This window comes from Sorex araneus, chromosome 6, assembly GCF_027595985.1.
Source record: "Sorex araneus isolate mSorAra2 chromosome 6, mSorAra2.pri, whole genome shotgun sequence".
Classification (NCBI taxonomy): domain Eukaryota; kingdom Metazoa; phylum Chordata; class Mammalia; order Eulipotyphla; family Soricidae; genus Sorex; species Sorex araneus.
In genome coordinates this window covers 7,928,678-7,948,462 of record NC_073307.1, presented here as the reverse complement: position 1 = coordinate 7,948,462, position 19,785 = coordinate 7,928,678, and the positions used below count along the sequence as shown (strand labels likewise).

Here is a 19,785-nt window from a genome sequence, read left to right as displayed (position 1 = left end):
TCTGTGGCGGTCCCCGGTGGATGACGCACGGGCGTTCGCGGGAGAAATTCGAAAGTGTATCCTGTGCGCTCGGGCCGAGGGACGGAAAGTGTTTTTGCGGGGCTGAGGCGGAGATAAACGCCGGGATCGCAGCGTGCGGCCGCATGGCCGGCCTGGGGCGGGGGGACGGAAGGACCTGCGGCAGCAGAGGCCGAGCGGTAAGGGCGCCGAGTGGAAGCCCCGCCGCGGGCTCCTCGTCTCCGCGGGGCCGGCCCGGCGCCGCCGCCCCTCGCCCCGCGCGCACCTGGACGGGGGCCGCAGGACGCTGTCGTGTCGCCCGGGGCCTGACAAGCGTCCTGTGGCGTGTGCCGGCCCCAGGGCCGGAGCGTTGGGGACCGCGGTCCTCGGGAGGCGCGGCCCCGAGGCCTCTGACGCGGCGTTGCGGGGGGGGGGGTGGGGGTCGCACCTCGGAGGCGTTTCCACCCGGGGAGCCTGTGCGGGAGTCCCGCCTGTCCCCGCGCCCGAGGACGCCCGGAAGGTCTGCTGTCCCCGCCAGCGTCGTGAGGGCAGCGCCCGACGGCCCCTGCGGCGTGGCTGGGCCTCCCCGGGCAGCGCGGGGGACTCTCCCCCGGGGACGTGGGCGCACTCCCCGGAGTTCCCGCGTGAGGCCTCCGGCCCTCGGGAGCCTGCTGGGGGGCAGCGTGCCCGCCTCCTGGGCCAAGGATTAGTTCCCCTCGCAGGTTGGCCCTTGGGTGCTTCTCGGAGCTGGTGGGTTGTTCACGAGAGGCCCCTCTTATTCCTGGCGGTGCTCCCGGGGATACTCAGGAATCAGTCCTGGCGGGCTGGGGGGACCCTCTGGGAGACCCAGGGTTGAACCTGGGTGGGCCCTGTGCAAGGCGGGCGCACTACCCGCTGAACTGTCACGCCGGCTCTCCTTTAGTATTTTAGCTATTAGTCACGCCCGCTAGACTGAAGATGCCTTGAGATTAGAAAGGGTATCACTGTATCACTGTCATCCGTTGATCAACGGTTTGCTCAAGCAGGCCCAGTAACATTTCTGTTCGTCCTAACCCCGAGAGTTTAGCAGCCTCTCTTTACTTGTCCTTCCCAACAGTGCAGCAGTAGAGGCTCTTCAGGGCCAGGGGAATGAGACCCATCATTGTTACTGTATTTGGCATATGAATACACCACGGGGAGCTTGCCAGGCTCTGCCCTGCAGGCAGTAAACTCTCGGTCGCTTGCCAGGTTCTCCAGGAGAGAGAACTAGGCTCGATGTCACTTCCGGGAGCTTGGTTTTATAGTCTCTGGATGTTGGCCATTGAATGGACTACACGGCACCAGGGGCAGTTTCTGGGTGTGACCACCTAGCTACTGGAAAGTGGGGGATCTGGGTGGTGGAGGCCCAGTCCCGATCCATCCTAGAAGGCTTGGAGATCTCAGCCCCAGGTCCCCCAGGTTCCTCTGCTGGTTCCTTCATGTGTGAGGCTCGTCTGAACGTGTGGAGAGTGGCCTTGAGCATGGCTGTGTGCCTGGGCTCTGCTCCGGGTGGGGAGGGAAACTCAACCCGCCTGCTCTGAGGGGTCCTGGTGAAAACAGCCAGGTGGTACTTTGTTTATTTTATTTTGTTTTTTGGGGCCTCACTCAGCAGTGCTCGGAACTTAGTCCAGGCTCTGTGCTCAGTAATCACTTCTGTCAGTCCATATGAGATACCAGGGATCAAACCCAGGTTGGCAGCGTGCAAGGCAAGCGCCCTACCCACTGTACTATCTTTACAGCCTCATGGTTTGTTCATTTTAGTGTCTCGGCATAGTGCAGTATCTGACATTAGTATCTATTGAATAATATAGGTAACATAAATAATGTGTAGGTACCCTATTTGATGGTTTTTTTTGTTTTTTTTTTTGTATAAAGGACTGGAGTGATAGCACAGTGGTAGGGCGTTTGCCTTGCATGCAGCCGACCGGGGTTTGATTCCTCTGCCCCTCTCAGAGACCCTGGCAAGCTACTGAGAGTATCCCGCCTGCACGGTAGAGCCTGGCAAGCTACCCATGGTGTATTCGATATGCCAAAAACAGTAACTGCAAGTCTCATAATGGAGACATTAGTGGTGCCCACCAAGCAAATTGATGAACGACAAATTGATGTTGTCGGGACTACAGTGCTTGTATAAAGGAGGATCAGACCCAGATGAAGCTTTGTGTAGGCCCCCTTAGTCTTCCGGATTGAGTTTTCAAACTTGGCAGGTATCGCTAATCATCTGCAGGCTAGTTAAAACTGTGGCTACCCCGGGCTTTCTGGCTTACAGGTTAGTGCTGGGGCCAGAGAACCAGAGTTTTTCTTTCTCAGATGGTGCTATTTAAAGCTGCTGTTCCAGGATTCATATCTTTATTTATTTATTTTTTATTTTGCTTTTTTTGGGGTCACACCCGGTGGTGCAAAGGAGGTTACTTCTTTTTTTGGGGGGTCACACCCAGCAATGCACAGGGGTCACTCCTGGCTCATGCACTCTGGAATCACCCCTGGTGGTGCTCAGGGGACCATATGGGATGCTGGGATTTGAACCCGGGTTGGCTGCGTGCAAGGCAAACACCCTACCCGCTGTGCTATCACTCCAGCCCCGAAGGAGGTTACTCCTGGCTCTGCACTCAGGAGTTACTCCTGGCGGTGCTCAGGGAACCATATGGGATGCTGGGAATCAAACCCGGGTTGGCCACGTGCAAGGCAAATGGCCTACCCTCTGTACTGTCACTCCAGCCTTGGATTCATACCTTTAGAACTATTCCTTTAAGGGGAAAATAATTATTTGGCATCTTTACTTTTTAATTCACCGCTGAAGATTTTCTTTTAATGTTTTAAAAATTTTTTTTGGCATTTTGGGTCTCACCTGGCAAGGCTCAGGGCATACTTCTAGCTCTGCACTCAGGGGTTACTCCTGGCAGTGCTCGGGGAACCATATGGGATGCTAGAGGTTGAAGCCGAGTCAGCCATGTGCAAGGCAACGCCCTACTCACTGTACAGTCTATCCGGCCCCAGTGATTTTTATTTTTAACTTTTTAACTTTTGGGGTGGTGCTGGGCGGGACCTCATGCAAGGGGTCCCCGACCCCTGCTGAGGATGAGATTTGCACATTTCGACAATAACAATTTTACCCAGTAGGCATAGGATAGCTATAGTACTTGTTTTAGTGATAATTGAAAAGATGTGTTTCTTGCAGAAATATATATTTGGTCCTAGCTATAGTGCAACATTAACATGTAAAAAGGAAAGAAATTCAAGGCAAGGGGGCCATCTTGTGGTGAATATAGTGACTCAGTAATTTTAAAAATGGAACCGCCTAAGGAACTTAATGTGTGAGGGGTCTGGGGGGAAGAGTTATTTTCTTATAGCATCAGAAATATGTTTGAGACTGCTAGTTATTTTTGATATCTTTCCTGTCTTGGGAGATCTTCCCACAGCTTTTATCCTGTTATTTTTGTAGATAATTTGAGCCTTCTTTGCTTGGTATGATCTTGGAAGCGTTAGAGCAAGAGTTTGGGGTGGGAGGAGGGTTGTATTTTGATAGTCTTTTCATAAGCTTGAAGATTCTTTGTCCTTTTTTCATGTGGAGGAGGTTTGTATTTTGATACTTAGGCTCTTCCTGGGCTTGAAGATTCTTTGTCCTTTTTCATTTTAGGTGGTATAAACAGTTGAACAACCACTATTTTCTGGTTTATACAGAAGAAACAATGGGAACCCAGGAATTTGTTGTAAGTCTTAGCAGTTTTCAATTTATCTCTCTCCTTGTCTTTCCTCCCCTCCTTTCTTCCTCAAAAGTGCCTTGCTAGGGCTGGAGCAATAGCACAGCAGGTAGGGCATTATTTGCCTTGCACGCGGCTGACCCGGGTTCGATTCCCAGCATCCTATATGGTCCCCTGGGCACTGCCAGGAGTAATTCCTGAGTGCATGAGCCAGGTGTAACCCCTGTGCATCACCGGGTGTGACCCTTAAAGCAAATTAAAAAAAGTGCCTCGCTAGAGTTGCCAAGATTTTTTTTAAGAGAGAAAAAAAAAAAAGTCAAGCAAACAGCCAGAGATATAGCCCCAAATTTAAGGCACTTGCCTAGTGGCCAAGATCCTACTTCGAATCCTGGCTCTGCCTGCGCTCCTGTGGGCACGGAGCCCACAGTGGCCTCTGAGCATTGCCCCTTCGGGTGTTGCCCAGAAACCAAAGGGGAAAGAAGCAACCAGGACGGTTAGATTTGAATTTCAGGCAAATAACGGTCTCATTAAAAACCAATTTTATACCTTACTAGTATAAATGTGTGCATATTTTATCTCTTTTTGTGATAACGGGGGGTGGCCACCCATTGTGATCCTCTGGGGTCACCCTGTAGGTGTTTGGGGGTCATGTGGTACCTGGGCTCAAACTTAGGGTGTATGCTCTTGTGGGGCATATATTTACTGAGGTATTTCATATTGGAAATCATAAATGTAAAAAAAATAATTTTTAAAATTCCATTTAACACAGATTGCTTCTTTTGGTGGTATAGAAGAGTGAACAAAAATTACATCTGTATGAAAATAGCTCTGTATATAAGATCATAACACAGGGGGGGAAACGTTAAAAGTAGTTTTGCTATATGCTTTTCCAAATTCCTTTTTTTTTTTTTTTTTTGCTTTTTGGATCACACCTGGCAATGCACAGGGGTTACTCCTGGCTCTGCACTCAGGAATTACCCCTGGCCATGCTCAGGGGACCATATGGGATACTGGGATTTGAACCCGGCTCGGCCGCGTGCAAGGCAAGCGCCCTCCCCGCTGTGCTATCTCTCCAGCCCCTCCAAATTCTTTTTGTCTGTTAGCCTTGGCAGTACTCACGGCACCACTCACGGCAGTACTCAGGGCTTACTCATGGCTCTGCGCTCAGGGATCACTCAGGAACCATCTGTGGTACCAGGAGTAAACCAGGGTCAGTCTCATGCCAGGCATGTGCCCTGCCTGCTGGCCTCTAGCAAATTTTTTAATGTTTGACTTAATAGAGAAGAACTAGGTTTTCAGATAATGTTTCTGCATTCAATATTGGATTTATTTTGTTAGTTTCTAGTTTTGGGGTCCTATCAGGGGCAGCCTCCAGTGCAATGTGTGGGGGCTGCTCCTGGCAGTGCTTGGGGGACCATGCAGCGCTAGGGCTCAAACCCAGGCCTCTCACATGCAACGCATGCACACTAGCCCTTCTCACTAGCTCCTCAGCCCTCAGTGTGGAACTGAATTTGCAGTATTACACGTGCTTTTGATTTTGTTTTGGAACCAAATCCAGTTCTACTCAGGCCTTCTCCTGGCCCTGTGTTCAGGGGTCACTCCTGGTGGTCGGGGGACCACAGGAAAGGCAGTCATCAAACCGGGGTCAAGGCACACACCCTTCCCCCTTACTGCCTCCCCGGCCCCACAGCATTACACATACATAACCCTAGGAGAGGACTCCACTGCGCGAGAGAGGCAGGTGGTGTCTGAGTGGAAGTCTGCGGGTCCCTGAGACTGTCGTGCGGCCTCTGGGACTCCGCACTCCATTCTGAGGAGAAGCTTACAAAGGTTTCCCTGCCCAACAACAACTGGTTTCAGGTAACTCAGAAGTACTTTTGTTGCTTAGCTACCTTTTCAATTTTTTATTAGATTTTTAAATTTGTGTTTGTTTTGGTTTTGGGGCCACACTCAGTAGTGCTCACTCCTGCCTCTGAGCTCAGGGGCACCGTAAGCGGGGCCAGGATTGTCCCAGGGCAGCCACCTGCAAGGCAAATCCTCTCCTCACTGTACACCCCCCAGCCCTCCTTAGGTTTTTATACTTCTCTTTTCCCCTTCCATTTTTTTTTTTTCTCTTTCTGGGTCACACCCGGCAATGCACAGGGGTCACTCCTGGCCCTGCACTCAGGAACCACCCCTGGTGGTGCTCAGGGACCATATGAGATGCTGGGAATTGAACCCGGGTCAGCTGCATGCAAGGCAAACGCCTTACCTGCTATGCTATCGCTCCAGCCCCTCCCTTGTCTTTTAAATTTTTTTTTCATTTAAAAAATTTTTGTTTGTAATTGCTGTGCTGATCTGTTTTTTTTTTTTTTCGTTGACAATGTCTTTAAAACACTAACTGCTAGAAATAGAAACCCTTTCTTTGTTTTCATCCTTGTGGACTTCAGGTACTCTATACTCACCAAAAGCTAAAGAAGGCAAAAGTGTGGCAGGATGGAATTCTGAAGATCAGTCACTTAGGAAATAAGGTAAGTGCCAAGTAGTTGACTACAAAGTCCAAAGCTGGGTTTTGACTTTTGATAGAATAAGGAAAACTTTATTTTCCTTATTGAATAATAATGAAAACTTTGGAGGTAATAAAATGTTAGATATGTCCATAAACTGACAAGGTATGAAGAGAGAAATTATCAGTAAGTCTTACTGCCCCCACAAAAATCCAAAGTAATAGAAACTAGCATATAAGTGTCTAGTGGAGAAATAGCTAGAGGAGCCAAGGAGAAAGCCTGAAGCAGTAATGGGATTAGCTTCCTTGCCCCCAGGACTCCTTTGTATCAGACCTTATTATTATTTTTGCCTTCATTATACTTTATTATTATTTTATTTTTGTTTTGGACCCAACTTTGCACTTATAACCCTTACTCCTGGCTATGCACTATGGCAGTGCTCAGGGGACCATATGGGGTGTTGGAAATTGAACCCAGGTGAGTTTCGTGCAAGGCAGATACCCTAACTGTTATACTATTGCTTTGGCCCCATCTTCATTATACCTTATAAACAACTGTTTTGTCCCAGTGCTGATGACCACTTCAAACACTGTTCATCCTTCTGATAGTCCATATTTCATTACTACCATAATTTGTTTTGTATTAGGGGAAGGGGCACCATCAGCAGTGCTCAGGACTTCCTCCTGGCTCTTTGCTTAAGGATTTCCTCCTGAGGGGCTCAGGGGTCTCTCTATGATGCCTTGGATTTATTTAACCGGGTACAAAAGAAGCCCCTTCCCTCTGTCCAGCTCTCTGCCCCCTCCTGGTTTTGTTTGCTTGGAGGGTCCCCCTCGCTTGGGTCTTGGGTCGCTCCCCTTGGCGTGCCGGGGATTGCCCCCACGCCTCCCGTTTGCACTCCAGCCCTGGGAGTTCTCTCTGACCCCTGTCTGCTGTTGCCAAAGCCCCGCTATTCCAGTTTTGCTTCCTAATTCCATTTCAGGTTCCTCCTGGTAGGGCACACAGCCCTTTGTTCTCTTGCGCAGTGCGTCTGTTTCAAACATGATGCACTTCCTACTGTTTTGGGGGATGGTGTCAGGGGTGGATCCCACGGCCTCTCACACATCCTCTATCACCAAGCCATGTCCCCCGGCGGCCTATGCACTTTCTAATCCAGATGACAAAGTGGGTGATCTTTCATGGTATGGTTTACTTCTATAGCTATTTTGTTTGCTACTATGAATGTTTAAGAAAACAGAATTATGTTTGTTCCTGTTTAACATTTATTTTATTTTATTTTAATACAGGCCATTTTATATGATGACAAAGGACAGTGTTTGGAGAGTATATTTCTTAAGTGCCTTGAGGTATTTTAATGTTTATCTTAATAATGTTATCTTATTTTTAAGTTGTTGTTAAGGAAATCTTTTTTGAGTACTTCTCTTTGAGTAGTTAAATAATATAGTCATTATTACTATTACTAGTTGGACTTTGAGCTAAACCTTTTAGATTTTTTTTTTGAAGTAAACAGATTTTACTTAGAGGTTTCTGAGGGAAGGAGGAAGGGATAAGTGGGAGAGAGAATAGTAAGAATAACTCGCTCAAGAGAGAACTCGGGCTTCTCCTAGGGTGGAGAGAGCTCTACACACGTCCTAGCACTAGACAGGAAAGCATGAAAGTACACATCTCAAGAGGGGAGATGCAGGCAACACATGTGCTCGGCCACGTGAGCACAAGCAGCACATGGGATCAGGCCGCATATGCGCTAAACGTTTTAGATTTTATTTCATTTAAAATGAAGTCTTTGAGGCCAGAGTAATAGTACAGCGCATAGGGCGTTTGCCCTGCACACGGCTGACCCGGGTTCAATCCCCAGCATCACATATGGTCCCCCAAGCACCGCCAGAAGTGATTCCTGAGCACAGAGCCAGGAAAAACCCTTGAACATCGGTGGGTGTGACCCAAAAAGTGAAAAAAGAGAATGAAATCTTTACATATCCCTATTTTTTGTTTTGTTTTGGGACCATACTGGTGATGCTCAGGGCCTACTTCTGGCTGTATTTGGGGGTCTCCCCTCTAGGACCCACGTTGGTGCTTGGAGAACCACGTTGTGCTAGAGATTGTTAGGGTCTCATTTGCCAAACATCTCCTAGCCCCTCCCCCGTGGTTTGTGTAGATTGGAAATGCAGCATAGAGAGGTGGTGACTTGGCAGGTTCCCAGTGGCGGAGCTGGGACTTGAACCAGAAAGTGACTCATTCTGTAGTCTAACCATGACATGGTTTTGATAGGCAGGGAACTAGAGTGAAAACTGTATTTGGGGATCAGGGGTCACACCTGGTGGTGCTTGGAGGACCATGTGGTACAGGGTCTCCCATGTGCCAAGCAGGTCTTGAGCTTTCCCTTGTCTCCTTAAGAGTTTGTTTTGGGGGCTGAAGCAATAGCACAGCGGGTAGGGCATTTGCCTTGCACACGGACAACATGGGTTTGATTCCCAGCATCCCATATGGTCCCTGAGCACCGCCAGGGGTAATTCCTGAGTGCAGAGCCAGGTATGACCCAAAAGGAAAAAAAAAAAGTTTGTTTTGGTTTTGGGGGGGGTCTCACTTCGTGGTGCTCAGGGGATACTCCTGGCTGAAGAGTCATGCCTCAGCAGTGATACTATGTGATACAAGGGATCAAACTTGGGCCTCTTGCATGCAAAGCACGTGTGCCAGTCCTTTGAGCTACCTTTCTGACCCATGACATTAATTTAAAATATTTTATCAAAGATTCTGTTTTTCTTCCATTTGAAAAAAGGTAGGGAATTAAAGATGTACTTCGGTGGTGAGAGTCAGGATCTTAGGGGCTGGAGCAATAGTAAGCGTGTAGGGTGCTTGCCGTGCACGTAACCCACCCAGGTTCAATCCCTGTCATCCTACATGGTCCCTAAACCCGCCAGGAGTAACTCCTGAGTTGCAGAACCAGGAGTAAGCCCTGAGCATTGCAGGGTGTTTCCCCTCCTCCCTCCTCCCCTTCCCTCACCACTTTAGAGCTCGTCCTTTCAAATTCATTTCCTTCTTTCATGTACTTCCCAGGTAGCCTAACTTCTCCAGTAAAACCAAACCAGACTTGGGCTGGTCTAAAGTCAGACCAAGACTATAGAGGTGCTATCTTATATACTTTTTTTTTCAGTGATTCTTAGTGTTATAATGCATATTTTTATTAACACTGTAATGATTTGGGCCATGGTATTTAAACTGTTTTAAAATTTTATTTGACATTAATAGTGGTCATAGTATTTTTTTTTTAAGATTTTTTTTTTTTTTGGCGGGGGGGGGGCGGGTTTGGGTCACACCCGGCGATGCACAGGGGTTACTCCTGGCTCATGCACTCAGGAATTACTCCTGGCGGTGCTCAGGGGACCATATGGGATGCTGGGAATCGAACCTGGGTTGGCCGCATGCAAGGCAAACGCCCTACCCGCTGTGCTATTGCTCCAGCCCCAATAGTGGTCATAGTATTTTTTTTTTTTTTTTTGCATTTTGTTTTTTTTTTTGTTTTTTTTTTTTTTTTAATTTTATTGAATCACCATGTGGAGGGTTACATAGTTCTCAGGATTATGTCGGTTATACAATTCTCAAACACCCTTCCCTTCACCAGTGCCCATCTTCCATCACCAACCCCCCCAGTATTATAGTATTTTTTAATGGTATTTTAATATTGATAGTATAAAAGTATCATATTTTATATTGGGACTGAGACACCGTTTTTGTAGATAATCAGTTTGTGGTAATTACTGTTATTTCCTTGTAAATAATTTAATTACTAAAGATTAAGCTGATACAGAGTTTTATATTTCAAGTATTGGTATGTTGCAGTCAGATGTGTGTCAATTGCTATATTTTAAGGTGATTAAAGATGCTTATATAGAAATTAATTAAATAATTATAATGACATAATCACTTAAGTTGTGATAATTATGACTAATTATGTTTATTTATGAAGATATCTAATTGGTATTGAAGAGTTCTAGTTAGAAAGATTTCGGGCCCAGAGAGATAGTACAGCAGATAAAGCACTTGCTTTGCAAATAGCTGGCCTGGGCTTGATCCCCAGCACCACATATAGCCCCCTGGCACTGCCGGGAGTGGTCCCTGAGCAGAGCCCTGAGCAACACTAGGTGTGACCCCAAAACAATAGCGATACACACACATTTATTTGTCTTTTTTTTTTTTTAATTGTATGTATGAATTTCAACAGCTTGGAAGGAGGCCTGTTTTTCTTTCTTTCTTTTTTTGTTTTGCTCATGGCTTATTCCTGGCTCTGCTCAGGGATCACTCCTGACAGGTCTCACAGGGGACCATCTGTGGTCCTGGGATTGAACCCAGGTGGGCTGCATACAAGGTATGCCCCCTGCCCACTGTACTATCCATCCAGTCCTCATGGTTTTTCCTGTTTGCCTTTATATCTCGGGCATACAGCAAAAGATTTCATATAGGCCCCCAATATTATGGAATGAAAAAATATTTATTGTTGCTGTATCCTTTTTGCACTGGTTGGTAGTTAACTTAGTACTAATGCTAAATACAGATTTTGCTGTTGGGGGTCAGGGAGACAGCTCAAAGTTCCAGGGGTGCTTGCTGTGTTTGCAGGAGCCCGAGCTTCAGTCCCTGCCACCACCTGGTCTCCTGAGCACTACTGGGTGGGCTTCCCTCCAAAAGAATTTAGTTACTTACTGTTGGGGTCCTGGCCAGTCGACCCCGGCACACTGGAGTATGAGCCCCGAAGTCACCGGACTTACTCTCTGTGGGAGAGGGAGTGGGAAGGGGAGAAGCCTCTGCCCTGCCCTCTGCTCGCTGCGGGATTCCTGCTGCCGCTGAGAAAGAAGGTCACCGGGCAGAGACGGGGAGTCTGGTGGTCAAGCAGTCTCCGTTTATTCATTCTTACACAGGGGTCTTTATGCACACAATCAGGGGGAAGGGGGTGGAATTCCACGCATGTATCACGCTTGTCTCATCGAGCTCAGTACAGATGCTAGTTAGTGATTTGAATTCCCCAATCTCAGGCCCGGGTTAACTAGCTCAGGCAAATGTTAACTGTCACACTCTTTATCCCATTGCCTCCTCAACCAGAGTGCCTGTGTGTGGAATGCAGGACCCCGGGGCCCCTGAAAACAGGACTGGTCTTGCTTTCAGGGGCAGGGGGTTTAGTCAAAGTCTCAGGCTGGCTCCTGAGACCCCAACAGCTTACTCAGAGAGCAGCTACTTATATATCATCTGACTTAGAAGACATAGAATTCCAATAATTAGCTACTTATGACTTTGGTCTATTCTTTAAAATGCAGGTGAAACCTGGAGATGACTTGGAAGGTGACCGATACTTGGTCACCATCGAGGAGGTTAAGACTGCCGGGCCCGCCGCCCTGGGGCAGCCCGTCGCTAGAGCAGCCCCTGGCTTGGGGAGGTGCGTGTCCTCTGGCCGCGCCCAGGGATGCCAGCCCGCTGGTTTAAAAAGGAAGTTTACTGTAAGTTTCTTAGGGTTTTATGTATTATTTGGGCACCACACCCAGGGGTCCTCGGGGCTGGCTTTGTGCTCAGGGTTCACTCCTTGCTCTGTGCTCCTGCAGTGCTTGGGGACCGCATATACAGTGTCTGTCCCACATCCAACCAGGGTTGGCCGTGTGCAGGGCTGGTGCCTGACCCTGTACTCCCTCTCTGACCCATGTTTTTCTCTTTGAGCCTCCTCTGGCCAGACTCTGGGCTTTCTCCCACGTTGGTGCTTGGAAGTCCCCTCCTGCTTGCAAAGTGCGTACTCCGCTGAGTATCTCTTCCCCCCAAAGCATACACATTTCATATCTTAATAAGAACTTCACTTTGCAGAACATTTATATTCCTTTTTTTTTTTAAGGCAAATTCATTTCATAAGTTCTTTGGAAAATGTATATTATGAAACAGCTAATTATTGCTTTTAAATATTTTTAGGGTTTTCAAGGACCACGTCAAGTGCCCCCCAAAGTAGTTGTTTCAGAAAATAGGGAACTGGCTGCACCGCCTGAGGCTAAGGAAGCTGGGCCTTCGCTTCTTTCTTCACTTTATGACACATCTCCTTTGTTTGCTGTTGCTGGCCAGAAAGATAGAAGCAGTGGGCCGGCAGTCGCTGAGAACACTGTTGCTTACGAGAACAGAGAGAGAAATGGCATGCCACCTTTTTCTTCATCAGCCTTCAAGAGTCATCCAGAAACGCGAGGTGACGAACATGACTTTTGCCCTCCTGTCAGTCCTGAAAACAAGCGTTCCTTCCTGACTGACGGGCCCGTGAAACGAGATGGTTTGTCACCTCCCCACGCAGGAGTCTCGCACAGCATCAGAAGCAAAGCCCGGATCTTGGCTCTGCTGAAGTCCCAGCCAGCCGGTGCGTGCAGAGCACTGGGTTCTGAACTTAGAGCACAGCCACAGGGCTGTGGCACCATCCCTCCTCCGCCAGGGTGCTCGGCTGAGCGGAAGCGGCCAGAAGGTCTGCAGTACCCGCAGCCATCGGGGAACACCGCGAGAAAAACAAGCCGCTGGGCCGTATACTTGCCCGCACAGAGGTCACCTGAGCAGTCCCCAGCTGAAGAGGAAAATGAGGCAGCAGCGAAGGCCGAGGTCCAGGACGGCAGCCTGGACAACGGGAGCGACGTCTGGGCACAGGAGGGGAAACCTTTCTCTGCAGCATGGGCGGGAAGCGGCGGGGACGGTAATGAAGACAGTCCAGTGGGTGATCATGATCCACCCTGGGCTCGAGGAGGAGAGTTAGAGAGTCCTCCCGTCACAGAAAGCAGTGCTGCCCCTGTTACCTGTGGCCACGGCGAAAATGGCGGCCTTCTGTCAGAACCTGGCACTCAAGAAGAGAGTGAAATACGTGTTCATCAAAGCAACCGGATGTGCCTGGGAGAATCACTTCTCATTCGAGAAAATGCTGAGGAGAGAAGCAGACATGGAGGACGCGAAGAGGAGTCTGAGCAAGGGCTGGAACCGGAACATCTACCGACGGATCCCTCCCTCAGAACCAATGCTGGGCTCTCTGATGACATCACCCACGTGTCTTCTGAAAATAACAGTGATAACGAAGATCTTAATCGAATTTCTGAATTTAGGGATAATGCCGAGCAACCGCTGGTGGAGGTGACGTTTAATCTGAACAGTTTTGAAGCCAGTGACACTGAGGGGGAATCCGAGGGGAGCCACACAGTGCCCCAGGACGCAGAGGATTGGGGAGAGGAAGCCTCAGGGACCGATGAACATTCCGGCCGTCAAAGGCGACAGGGTGGAAGTTGTGAAGGTGCTGGCGGTGCACAGCTGCACCTCCTCAGGTCCGAGAGGGGCGAACCAACAGAGCCTCTCTCCCAGTTTTGCGATAGAACTCGTGTAGGCTTCTACCCAGGACCCTGGAAAGCTGGGAATGCTGGGAAAGAAATAGAGCAGGAGTGTAGTGACACATTAAGCAATTTTGACTCATCTTTAGAGTGGCCGGATGATGAAAATGTAGATAATAAAGAGGCCACTCCGTCTAAAGCCAGCATTCGTAATGCCGTTGCTGCACTTCCAAATACATCTAAAAAGACTGAAACAAGTTTACTGACGCCTCACTTTTCCAGCATTGCTACTAATCAGCCTCCTAAAAACAATTTCTTTTCAGAACAGGCTCAGTCTTTTGTTTGGGGAAATGACTCAGCTGTGAACGATGAACAGGTTTTATTCCCATCAACTTCTAGCTGTGATGAGCGTGTCCAGCTACTGAATGTTAAACAAAATCATTTTGAAGAACGTGTTGCCCTTGGAGAATCACATACCCAAGCTTCCAACCCTTTTTTTCACCCTCTGGGAACAAGGAATCCTATTTCTAAAGACACAGAGGCACACATTCCTGAATCAAAAAATTTGGGAAGGATTCAAAAGTCGCCCCAGGATCTTACGGAAGTAGAAACTGCTGGAGAAAAACAGTATTCAAATAGTTCTAAAAATCTTTTGGAACCTTCTGGATTCATAAATGACATTTGTCTCTTAAAGTCATTGTCTGAACACAGTACAGCTTTGGAAGGCCTGGAGATAATGCAAAGGAGAAACACTACATTTAAACAGCAGCAGGGTCTCCGGACAGCCAAGCCACAGAGCTATCCCGAAGGTTAGAGCCACTTTGGACTGCTCTGCCCCTTTCCTTTCCATTGGTGTGAATATTTGAACTTGACCTTAATTAATTTATTTTTAATGCTTAAGAGCATATTACATTTCCTTTTTTTGTCTTCAGCTTTATTTTTGAAACATAACTACTGTAGAATTTGTCCATTCTTACTGTATATAATTTTCTATTTCATGGAATTCTCATTTTGTCCTTATTACTTGATTCTTTTGGTCTTAAATAATATTTTGTGACCTTTTGCTAATTTCTTTTCCTAGCTGGGGAGCTACCAGGGCCACTGCTGGCACTGGTGTTGCCAGGGACCAAAGCCAGGCTTCCGCGTGGCAGGCATTCACCCTAGTCGTGAGCTTTTTTCCCAGGTGTAATTTCTTTTTGTCTTCAGTTTTCAGTCTCCAGCACTGCATGCGATTCCCTGGGCACTGTCAGGAGTGATCCCCGAGCTCCCCTCCAAAAACCCCTTTTATTAAAATAACACTGACGTAACAGGTTTTAGGCATATAGCATTATAACTAAGCATTTGGGGTTTTGGGGGTCACTCTTGGCAGTGCTCAGCGCTCACTCCTGGCACTGCACTCAGGGATCACCACTCCTGGTGGGACTGGGGGGGGCTAATAAGGGGTGGTAGGGATTGGGTAGCCATACGGAAGGCGAGCCCCCTGTCTACCATACTATCAGGCCCTAATGAGGCGTTTGTATCTGAGCCACTGTTAGAGGCTTCTTGGGGTTACATGATGCTGGAGTCACGCCAGGGCCCTCCAGCATGCAGAGCTGCCTCCACCCCGGCCCCCAGTTCGAGCTCAGAGGAAGAGCGGGCGTTTGCTCTGGAGGCTGCTCTCCACCGAACAGGCACACGATACTGGCATAGGCGTCAAATCCCGCCCTTATAAAGTCAGTTGTGAAGGAGGGTGCATGGTAAAGGGAGGTCTGCTGCCTCCTCCGGGGCGCCCAGCAGGGACACGTCCAGGTGAATAATGCCTCATGTCAGAATTCATTCCTGATCATTGCTTTCAATCCATGCGAGCAGAGTTTTTAAATTAGCTTTTTTTAGGGGGGGTTGGGGGGCTGGGCCACACATACCCTGCAGTGCTCAGGGCTCCTCCTGGCTTCTCTGCTTTAGGGAGCTTGTGCTGGGCATCTAACCAGGGTTAGCTGGTGCAAGGGAAGCACCTTAAGCCCCTGTGCCTCACTGAGCCCAAGGAGAGGCTGCAAGGCAGGCACCCTTGGGGGCCCCTGGACTCTGCTCCAGCCCCGTCTTTGCTTTCTTTCTTCCTTCCTCCTTCCCTCCCTTTCCCTCCCTCTCTCCATTCCTTCCTTTTTTTTTTTTTTTTTGGTTTTTGGATCACACCCAGCAATGCACAGGGGTTACTCCTGGCTCTGCGCTCAGGAATTACTCCTGGCGGTGCTCAGGGGACCATATGGGATGCTGGGAATCAAACCTGTGTTGTCCGTGTGCAAGGCAAACACCCTACCAACTGTGCTATTTTGCTCCTTCCTTCCTTCCTTTCTTCCTTTCTTTCTTTCTTTCTTTCTTTCTTTCTTTCTTTCTTTCTTTCTTTCTTTCTTTCTTTCTTTCTTTCTTTCTTTCTTTCTTCCTTCCTTCCTTCCTTTCTCTTTCTTTCTTTCTTTCTTTCTTTCTTTCTTTCTTTCTTTCTTTCTTTCTTTTTTTTTTTTTTTTTTTTTTTTTTTTTTTGCTTTTTGGGTCACACCCGGCGATGCACAGGGGTTACTCCTGGCTCTGCACTCAGGAATTACCCCTGGCCGTGCTCAGGGGACCATATGGGATGCTGGGATTTGAACCCGGGTCGGCCGCGTGCAAGGCAAACGCCCTACCCGCTGTGCTATCTCTCCAGCCCCCTCTTTCTTTCTTTCTTTCTTTCTCTCTCTCTCTCTCTCTCTCCCTCCCTCCCTCCCTCCCTCTCTCTCTCTCTCTCTCTCTCTCTCTCTCTCTCTCTCTTTCTTTCTTTCTTTCTTTCTTTCTTTCTTTCTTTCTTTCTTTCTTTCTTTCTTTCTTTCTCTTTTTTTTTTTACTTTTGGGTCACCAGCAATGCTCAGAGGCTACTCCTGGCTCTGCACTCATTAATCACTCCTGGTGTTGCTCAGGGGACCATAGGGGATGCCAGGGATCAAACCCAGTTGCCCTACTATTGCTCCAGCCCCTGTTTTTTTTAAGTCCTGAGTTCAGATTGATCTCATTACAATTCTCTTGGGCAGCGGGGCGGGTGGACGGGGAGCCTATCCAGCAGTGCTTGGGAGACATTAAACCCGGGGCTTCAGCATGCAAGAAGTGCCCAGGGCCTCAGAGCCGTCTCCCTAGCCCCAACTGCCATTCTAAACACAGGGAGGGGTCTTCCTGTCCTCTATCCATAATCGAGTTTCCTCATTCCCGTCCCCATCAGTATTGTCACTTCCTCAAGCCCCACAGTACACAGCAAAAGTTCCAGTGTCAGACTAATGTCTCCGAGAGCAGAAAACTTGTACATTTCATCAAGTCCCAAATCCGCTGAACTTTGTTTTTAGAATAGCCTCCTGAGAATACTGAGTTGGAGGCCAGTGTATGTTTTGCTCTGGGAGCCACCCCTGCTGGTACTCGGGTACTCCTGTCTCTTCTCGGGTCATTCCTGGTAGTGCGCAGGGGCCAGAAGGGATGCTGGGGATTGAATGCAGATTGGCTGAGTGCAAGGCCAGTGCCCTATCTGCTGACCTATCACTTGCTCCTGGGTTGATCACATAGAATGTCATAAGTCCCTAATATGAAGCTTTAGGAGTTAACATTTAATTTTTGGGAAATGACCTCATTTTGGGAAATGAGGCTTATAGTCGATTCTCATTTGTGGTAGCCACAGTCTTGAAAGCAGTGAAAGCCCTGAATTACCACTCAGGAGAAATACCAATCAACATGGAAACCTGCTTGTGTGTGCCATTTTCAGCCACCTTTACAATAGATTGTTGGCTCACTGCCATTGAACTCGAGGCCAGGAGCTCAACAAGTCCCACCTGAATAAAACATCAATGCGCAAATCTTCCTGACGGACATCACAGCTTTTTGGCACTCGGCACTAGATAGGCCTGTGCTGGGGACCATTTTAAAGGCAGTTACCAACAAAATCCGGGTGTGAAAAGTGTATTAAATAGGTCACCAGAAGCCAGCTGGGCTGGGAAGCAGGGTGGCCCACCCACCTCTGCTGGACAGTCGCGTGCACTGGAGACCCCAGAAGGCACATTGGGGTGGTGGTGTAGGGAAACAGTGGTCGGGTGGGTAAGGTGGGTTCAGTCTCTGACACTATATGACCCCCCCCCACCCTGAACACTGCTGGGTATGGCCCCCAAATGACTTTTTTTGGTCACACCCAGCAATGCACAAGAGGGGGGTTCACAGGGATACTGTTGATACGCAGGGCCTACTTTTGGCTCTCGGCTCAGGATTAGTCCTGGGTGGGCTCAGGGGGCCACATGGGGTGCCAGAAACCAAGTTCGGGTTGGCGTCAGGCAAGGCACACTATCCCCTGTACTATAGCTCCAGCCCAACAGCCCAACTTCAATTTCAAGACAAAGCCAAGCACTGATTCTTACTGGATCTGGGTCTATTTAACCACCCTCTGTATGATAGGCTCTCCTGTTTCACTTTATAATTAAGCTTAACAGGGGCCAAAGTGATAGTACAGCGGGGAGAGCGCTGGCCTTGCCCATGGCCTACCTGGGTTTGATCCCTGACAGAGTAGGGTCCCCTGAGCCTTGCCAGGAGTGATGCGAGTGTAGAGACAGGAGTAAGCTTTGAGCATTGCCAGGTGTGTTCCAAAAGATAAGTTTAAGAAATATTAGTGGGGGGCCGGGGCAATAGCCCAGTGGGTAGGGCGTTTGCCTTGCACGTGGACAACCCAGGTTCGATCCCCATCGTCCCACGTGGTCCCCTGAGCACCACCAGGAGTAATTCCTGAGTACAGAGCCAGGAGTAACTCTTGTGCATTGCTGGGTGTGACCCCCAAAAAGAAAGAAATATTAGCATACTAGTATCTGTGTGAAGAATAAGATGTTCATCTTATTCCCTTGTAGCTGGGGGACCAGTGTCTGCAGTCACCTCACGAGCTGTGCCAAAGCCTCCCCACCTGGACCAGGGTTCTCAACAGGTAAATAGGTATTTTTAGCAGTATGTTGTCTTGTGCTGCTAGAGACTGTTCTAGAATTTGTAGAGGTTAGAGTAATGCAGAGGACTCACGTGGGTCAGAAAAGACTTCTCAGTTCACATTGATTTTTATGGGGGGTTGAGGCGACTTGGGCCACACCTGGCAGTGCTCAATGGTCAGTCCTGGCTCGGTGCTCACAAGTGACTCCTGGCCGTGCTCAGGAGGCATATGGAGTGCTGGGGATCAAACCCGGGTCAGCCGCATGCAAGCGCCTACTGCTATACTATCGCTCCAGCCCCTATTCCTGTCTTTCTTATGTCTAGTATAAATTCTACATATTTTTATAGCTTACTATTGCTTGTTAATTTATCTTACATGTATTAATGTTCTGTTTATCTCACATCTATTAATGTTCTGTTTCTAAGATGCTAAAAGAAAATGAGGTAGAACCTGCTGAACCACTTCAATCTTTGGAGGTGAGTTCACTTTTAAATGTAGAGTCTCCAGGCATGCTATTTGTATGTAGAGGTAATGGGATACAGTTTAGTTTGTATGTTATGAAGCCGTAGTTCTCACACACAGTTGAACTTCTTTGTCTGCCCTTCCATAGTGGACAGGTGAGCCTGGGCCTGCTGCCCTTTGTGAAGTGTCCTGTGCAGTTAGTAGGAGTTGGGAATTCGGTTAAATATCAAATCCCTCATTATAAGCAAAATCTGTGGTACTGTAGCACCATAAGGTCCCCCAAGAATCGCTGGGTGCAGCTGCGAACATAGTGGGGTACAGGCCTGGGGGGTCTGGGCCCCATGGGGTCAGAGCTGCCCTCTCGGGCCTCACACTGACCCACCCACCAGCTGGGTGGTTGAAAGGGTCTCCTGGCCTCCTGGCCCTATAGCACAGCCCCCAAATCCCCACAAAAGATCACTTTTTAAAAATGTATTGGTTTCGAGGCCACACTCAGCTGTGTCAGGGCTTGCTCCTGGCGGCGCCTGGGGGACCAATATGATGTCAGGGATCAGACCTGGATGGCCGCGTGCAAGGCAAGCACCTCCCCACTGAGCTGACTTCTCCAGCCCCAGCAAGTATGTGTTCAAAGGTCACATCTGACCCTGCATTTGCAGAAGGCTTTCCCTTGAGAGTCAGGAACAGCTCAAGAACGATGCAGCCCTGTACTTGTTACTATTTTGTTCTAGTTCTTTGCCTTGAACACTGAAGAGGAGCCTGCTTTTGTAGCTGTTACTCCCAGACAAATAGAGATAGCGGCCTGTGACCCTCAGGTAAAATTTATGGAAAACATTGATTTTTCTTGCCACCCGTATTTTCCTATTGTT

At 48.5% G+C, this 19,785-nt stretch overlaps 2 protein-coding genes across 2 annotated transcripts in view; both read left to right on the top strand.

Moving 5' to 3' along the window:
- Positions 1-10: 10 nt before the first annotated feature.
- Positions 11-14,437, top strand: LOC129405649 (protein ZGRF1-like). The gene is made up of 6 exons (XM_055142508.1): positions 11-197; positions 3,653-3,725; positions 6,146-6,226; positions 7,486-7,545; positions 11,503-11,682; positions 12,140-14,437. The coding sequence occupies exons 2-6, from the start codon at positions 3,705-3,707 to the stop codon at positions 14,324-14,326; spliced, it is 2,529 nt and encodes an 842-aa protein (XP_054998483.1). The 5' UTR covers positions 11-197; positions 3,653-3,704; the 3' UTR covers positions 14,327-14,437.
- A 4,445-nt stretch (positions 14,438-18,882) lies between these two features.
- Positions 18,883-19,785, top strand: part of LOC101543665 (protein ZGRF1) — a 35,385-nt gene continuing 34,482 nt past the window's right edge. Inside the window, exons 1-2 of the mRNA XM_055141920.1 lie at positions 18,883-18,933; positions 19,648-19,731. Of these exons, the coding sequence (XP_054997895.1) occupies positions 18,883-18,933; positions 19,648-19,731 (135 nt within the window). The remainder of the gene's footprint in view (positions 18,934-19,647; positions 19,732-19,785) is intronic.

Excerpts from the sequence above, each read along its gene's own strand:
- LOC129405649 (XM_055142508.1), top strand. The coding sequence starts at position 3,705 with ATGGGAACCCAGGAATTTGTT. Across the intron at positions 7,546-11,502 it reads TATTTCTTAAGTGCCTTGAG|GTGAAACCTGGAGATGACTT; the intron begins GTATTTTAATGT and ends TTTAAAATGCAG. Across the intron at positions 11,683-12,139 it reads GTTTAAAAAGGAAGTTTACT|GGTTTTCAAGGACCACGTCA; the intron begins GTAAGTTTCTTA and ends AAATATTTTTAG.